Source organism: Moschus berezovskii, chromosome 25 (genome assembly GCF_049115385.1).
Source record: "Moschus berezovskii isolate FMDL1 chromosome 25, NW_MosBer_1.0, whole genome shotgun sequence".
Taxonomy (NCBI): domain Eukaryota; kingdom Metazoa; phylum Chordata; class Mammalia; order Artiodactyla; family Moschidae; genus Moschus; species Moschus berezovskii.
Window position 1 is genome coordinate 24211506 of NC_142484.1, and position 6194 is coordinate 24217699.

At 52.7% G+C, this 6194-nt stretch overlaps 1 protein-coding gene across 1 annotated transcript; it reads right to left on the reverse strand.

Annotated features, from left to right (window-relative positions):
• Window positions 1–333: 333 nt before the first annotated feature.
• On the reverse strand, window positions 334–5785 carry DBX1 (developing brain homeobox 1). Its single transcript, XM_055415066.2, has 4 exons — window positions 5042–5785; window positions 4307–4408; window positions 2046–2248; window positions 334–1650 (listed from the first exon to the last, which is right to left on the reverse strand). The coding sequence occupies exons 1-4, from the start codon at window positions 5409–5411 to the stop codon at window positions 1288–1290; spliced, it is 1038 nt and encodes a 345-aa protein (XP_055271041.1). The 5' UTR covers window positions 5412–5785; the 3' UTR covers window positions 334–1287.
• Between the last annotated feature and the right edge of the window lie 409 nt (window positions 5786–6194).

Consider the following 6194-nt stretch of genomic DNA (forward strand, 5'->3'; position numbering starts at 1 on the left):
GCCCTCTAACTAGTTGGGTGTTTTAGACATATGCCTTTCCCTCTGGAATATGAGCATACCTTCTGTAAATTCCAGCGGCCCTTGGACCAGAATAGCTCCATTCCTCAGACCGGAATAGCTTTACCAGTCTGTGAGTTAGGGATATTGCTTGATCATTGTGTCCATTCTACTTTTTATTTGGCATTTTTCATTTAATACATATATACATATATAAAAATTTGTACACAGTAAAAATACAAAATAAGTAATTTCTTCATAAGTTATGCAATTAAACAGCTACCTTTTTAAAGTTTAAAAACCATTGTAAAAAAAGAAAGAGGAAATCTAGTCAGTTCTTTATATCATTCATAATAACCTTGGTATAAAATATCCATACACATGTACAAAATAGTGTACAGTTCATAAAAGCTGTGCAAAGACAGCAAAGTTCCATGAAAAAAAATCAAAGAGGCTTGTGGATCTCAATCTGTTCACCTCATGCCCAGTGCTCAGTGAGACATCCCCAGTCATAATAAAAGGGCATAAGGGAGAATGCTTGGTGCATATACCATAGATGCTGAAATAGTTAAGGAAAGACTGTAAAACACACAGACAGAAATACAGCCTGACTCTTCCTCCCATTTAGAGATCTCACTTCTTTGCCCAGAGAGCACTGGGAACAGGACACACAGAAAAGATTCAGTGTTTATGCAGTGCCTTAGACCAGAAGGCACAGGTTTGTGGGTTTTTAAAAAAATTCTTGAGCTTTCTAAGGGCATTGCTATAGAAGACTGGGTCACCAGAGTTTGGAGTTGGCTAGGACGTGGTTGCTACCTAAGATGGGGATGTAGAGGGGTCTGTAGAGGGGTCTGGGAAGTCAGGGGTCTTGAAGTTCTAGGCTTGATATTGTGAGATATCGTGTCTCGGTTTCCTACTTCATACAGGCGTTCTTACAAGGTTGCTGCTGCTGAAGCCAGTAGCGCCTGGCACACAGCTTAACCCAGGCTGTAGGAGTGAACACCCCTGCTGTGTTTAAAATAGCTTGCAATAAAACACGATAGACAAGACCCCTCGTGGAAGAGTTAAGGCTGGGACCAAGACTTAAATTTAACTTGTGCGGAGAGGGCTGTTGGGGGAGGGGTGTAGGGGAAAGAAATGTCGTTTGGGGCAACGGAAGGGACCAGGGTGCCCTCGGACAAGGTGACTTCTGCAGCGGGGAGCGGCAGCGGGCCGAGTGAACACGCACCGAATCCCACCTCTTCAATTTGAAAGCACTCGTAATCAGTACCCCGGGGGGCGCGGGGGCTTCTAAGACACCGTGATCTCCTCCTCGCCCTCCTCGTCGTCCTCGGAGTCGGAGAAGTCCGAAGCTTTGTCGGGGCTGCCCGAGCGCGCGGGCGAGGGGGGCAGCGGCGCTTCCAGCCGCGGGTCCCGCAGGTGCCGAGGGTCGGCGGGCGCCGCGTGGTAGACCAGGCGGGGGCGGGGGCTGCCCGGGCCCTCGCCCTCCTCGTCGTCATCGTCCCCGGGACCCTTCTGGCCCACGTCGCTGAGGTCCGGGTGTGGGTTGAGTTTGGTGGGAAGGGTCTGCTCGCGGCAGCCCCCGCTAGACAGGAGCTCGCGTTCCTTGGAGTTCCGCCACTTCATGCGTCGGTTCTGAAACCAGATTTTCACCTGGGGCGAAAGGGGTGAGAGCAGGGGAGAGCGGACGTTAGCCCGGAGCCCCCGCCACCGTCTTTGCCAGCTCCCACCCCTTAAAGTGAGTTGGGACGCCACGTGGCACTTTCCCTTCACCCCCACCCCCATCCCCGCCACCCACTTCACGCATCTCCCGCCGGGTCTTAGGGTACCTGGCCGAGGTGGGCGGGGGTGGGGTCGATGCTGAGCCCGGGAGAGACGGGGCAGGGAGAGTGGCTATCTATCGCGAGGAGCCTCCGCGAAGCCGGCTCTCGCCCCTTCCATCCTCTCTAGCCCTGACCGCCTCTGTACACTGGGACCTAAACGGTTTCCGAGAACCCTCCCATTTGGACCATGCCTGGCGGGAGGGGCTACGGGGAGACCGCCCTCACCTGTGAGTCTTTCAAGCCCAACTTGGCCGCCAGTTTCTTGCGGTCCGGCTTGCTGATGTACTTCTGCTTCTGGAACATCTTCTCCAGCGCCTTGCGCTGCACGTCGGAGAACACGGCTCGACGCAGCATGCCCCTGCGAGGCTTGCCGCGGGCGGCCAGTGGCCAGGAGAAGGTCCCCGGGATGGGCACGACGCTGGAGGACGCTGCGGAGGCCAGGAGTGCGAGGTGAGTGAGTGGTAGGTGTCCCGCCCCGTCCGCCCCTCCACTGCGGCTTCCTTTGGTTTTCCTTTCTCATCCTTCGTCTCTCTAATGCTGTCCTTTTTCTCCCCCTGGAGAATAGGCTGCTGCTGCTGCTGCTAAGTCACTTCTGTCGTGTCCGACTCTGTGCGACCCCATAGATGGAAGCCCACCAGGCTCCCCCGTCCCTGGGATTCTCCAGGCAAGAACACTGGAGTGGGTTGCCATTTCCTTCTCCAGAATAGGCTACGAACTTACAAACCTGCGAGAGTGAAAGGCGCTTTCCGCCCAAATAACTTTCCCTTTCAACCGTGCAAACCCGGATTAGGTAAAACCACGGAAACACAGAAAACAGCCCCCACAATAGCCTGTTTCGTTTTCCCATTCAACGGTCTCAGGGAAACAAACCTGCGTGCATCAGCTAATATAGCAAGAGAGAAAAAAAATAAATTACAAAAGTAAAAATAAAATAGCCAGCCGAGGCCCCTTGGGTTTCCCCCCTAAGCTTTTAGCACATTGGTGGCTTTTGCATTCTTTGGATGAAAATGAGGTGCTTTACTGATTTGTTTGGAGAAAATCCGCTTTGGATTTTTTTATTTTTGGAAAAATCCAATCAGTATTCATCTTTTTTATATTAATCTTTCCTCCCCTCACCCGCAAACGTAAAGAATTCGACCCGAATACATGAAAAGTGGCAGCTAATTAGCACATTGACCGCTTCCCAATGGGTATTGGCATGATAAAAGGCGGGGAGGTGGGGGAGAGTTTCGCTTTAAGGGACAGAGGGGGAAAAAAAAAAAAACCCAAAAGAAACAGAGACTCTAATGAAGCGTGAATGGTAATTGTGTAGTAATGAACTAACAGAAAAAGACTGAGGACAAGCAGCGAAAGCCATATATTACTGGGACAAAAGAGATTTACACTTTCAAACTAAACACAACTGCAGGCCAAGACCATTGGGAGAATACTGATGGCAGAGGCTTCTCTTCCCCGAATCATTTTCATTAAATGGACATGAAAAGCTATTTATAAAGCTCGGGTTGTTTTTGTTAGAGCATTGAGCTGGGGGAGAAAGGAAGCAAATTCCATTAGCAGCAACAGCATGAATGGTGTGTGGGGGGGCGGTTGGTGAATTCTCTCTCCCCCTTTCAAAAATCAATTGCGTGTTTCTTTCGCTGATATTGGGAAGTGCTGTCGAGGTTTTACTCACCCCCCACCGACCATACCCAGGCTCCCTTCCCTTTATAAGAGTTCCCGTCTCCTCAGTCTTGACCAGCTATAGAGTTTTGAGTCACCACTGGGATTGCAGGATGAAAACTTCGTGGAACCCGCTTAAGGTGTTTCTCCTTTAAACCGGGACCCAATTATGGACCTTCCTCCGACTTCTGCGGTCTTTAAAACGGTTTGGCGGTGGGGGGAGGGTATACTTTGGGAAGTCGAGCTGGAAATAGAGGGTTGGAGGTGTGGGAGGATCTAGTCCCCCTCCCCCTGGGCGACCCCAGGCATCCCACACAAGAGGGCACCCCATGTGGTCTTGTGAAAAGCCCGAAGCCCTGAATGAGTTTTAAAGAGAAATTAGCCCCGGCTGGTAGGTGTCTCTCCGCGGCTCGGAGGGGCGAGGGCTGGTCTGTGTGTGGCTGCCCGGAGGAGCTGACCAATTGGTCATGGTGCTGAAACCTTTGTGGGGAATCGTGGCCAAGTGCACTGACTCTGTGGGAAAACGGCGGCGTGAAGGGATGCCAACAGCTCCGCGCCGGGAAGGGAACCGCCTCAAATTGGGACCATGACAATTCCTGCTAATTTGTAGAGCAGGGAATTGGTGCAAAGTGTCAAGCAGTCACTGCTTGTGCTAAATAGGGCATCAAATTGGCGCGACGGATTCGTGAATGTTGTACGTCTCGCAACCTCTGAACCAGAGCGTAACCCCGTGGGGTGGACGGAGAAATATGGCTTCGGGGCAGGGAGCGACGGGGTGGGGCTGGGGTGACGTCCAGCCTCCTGAAAGGAAGGGGGCCGAGGCTTACCTGGGAAATAAGAAGATCTGATGAAAGGCTGGAAAGAGCCTTCAAAGTAGGGAAAGGCAAAGGTCTTGGGAGGGACACTCTGGAGCAAGGCGGGAGACGTTTCTGGGAGTGAGGGAAGGACAGAAGGAGGGAGACAGAAAGGGACTTTGATTAGGTCACCTGATTATTGTACAGTGAATACATGACATGATTACACCTTAGGCTGGTTTCAAAGGCTTCTTCCTCAATGACAGAGTAAAATAAATGTTTTCCTAACACTGTTTCGTCTGTGGAACTCTCCCCGTAGTCCTCACAGTTGCTTCCCCCCCCCCCCCCACAATGTCATCCTAGGCGCTGACAAGTTGGATAGAACTGGAGCGAGGAAGAAAAGAATTGCAGACCCATAATACTTGTTAAGCTAGTAAATATGTTGTCTTGGGTTTAAGAAACGGGCCCCCAGAAGCTGGAGGGCAGAAACGCAGACGCCCAGGGGCGTGCGCTCGCTTTCCCTGCGCCGGGGTACTATGCGCGCTCAAACTGCAGGTGTTGACATTCATTCTGAGGGTGGGGCGAACCTGGAGGCTTTTCTTTCTGGGAATCGTCTGGACCTACGTGTCACATTGCTTGACCTGGGTCCTCGGGGATCTTGTGTTAAGTGTGTGCGCTGCTGTGTGTGTGTGGGTACCCGCTGCATAAGGGAAACTGAGGCCAAGACTCCGCATCTAGAACAGCCCTCAGCGTTTTGCTTTCACTTACCGGTTCTGGGCGCCGAGGAAAGGATGGCGTTCACTCCAAACTTCAGAAACGTGGGCTCGCTGGCAGGGGAGACGGCGGTCTGCGGTGAGCCGCCCCGCCGGCTGCCCGGGCCCGGGGAGCCCAGGTCCGAGGCCCCGGTGTCTGTGAGAGCCGCAGGGGCCCCCGGCCTAGGGGGCGACATGCTGGGGGTGGGCACGCTGCCTCGGGGCAGGTAGGCGGGGGGTCGGCTGATGCGGATCAGATCCTCCACCAGGAAGCTCGAGTGACCGGAAAATGCCGACTGCAGGGACTGGGGCAGCGTTAAGGTGGGCGTGGGGCGCAAGAGGCTGGGGTACCCGGCGGGGGGCGCGAGGAGGCCGGGGAACATCATTTTAGGCGCAGGGCGGGCCGAAAAACTTCTTCCAATGGCCAGGAGGTAGCTGCCTGACTTCCCGCCCCTCCCACCCCCGTGGTGCCCTCTCTCTTGGGCTTAGCAAACGTCTTTAAGGAACGATCCTACTTGGGCGTCTGCGAGTCCTCCGTAGTCCTCCCGTCGAGGTGATGGTTTTATAGTGGCCCGCCCGTTAAAGCGCTTTGAAAAGTGACAGCTCTGACAATGAAGTTCAACAAAGTTCTCCACTCGAGCTTCATTCGCCGGAGGCTCTGGGCGATCTGATTGGCGCAGGGGTGCAATTTATGATTGGATTAGTCTTCATAAGCATGGCCCGCACAATGGGCCGGCAACAAAGGCTGGCGCGCATCAATTCTGCGTATCGACCGCCTCTTTGCAATACAGTGCGCCCCCAAAGCTCTCGCCAGGAGTTTTTGTTCTGGAGCAACACCCGGGCTAATTAAATGCCTATTTAGAAGTTTCAGATGACATCTTGCCTTATAGAAAAGGAATTATTTAGAGAACACACTAAATTTATTTGCGGCTCCCCTGCTGAGCCTGGAAAATAAATCAATAAATATTCATAGAAACTCATCTCCAGGCAATCAGTAAAATAATCCTCCCCCCTTGTGGGGAGGGCAATGGAAAATTTCAAGTCAATGAACATAAAAATGTACTCCTCCTTCGGTCTCTGCCCTCCCTATACATTACCCCAGCTGAGGCATAAAGCAGCTGTGAGGGGTGGGTTAAATAAACGTGGGGTAGAGGACCGCTGTTCTAAAA

Coding starts and splice junctions, on each gene's coding strand:
- DBX1 (XM_055415066.2), bottom strand. CDS start 5,411: ATGATGTTCCCCGGCCTCCTCGCGCCCCCCGCCGGGTACCCCAGCCTC. Junction 4,409..5,041: donor TTCCTCGGCGCCCAGAACCG/GTAAGTGAAAGC, acceptor CCTCACTCCCAG/AAACGTCTCCCGCCTTGCTC. Junction 1,651..2,045: donor TGGGCTTGAAAGACTCACAG/GTGAGGGCGGTC, acceptor CTTTCGCCCCAG/GTGAAAATCTGGTTTCAGAA.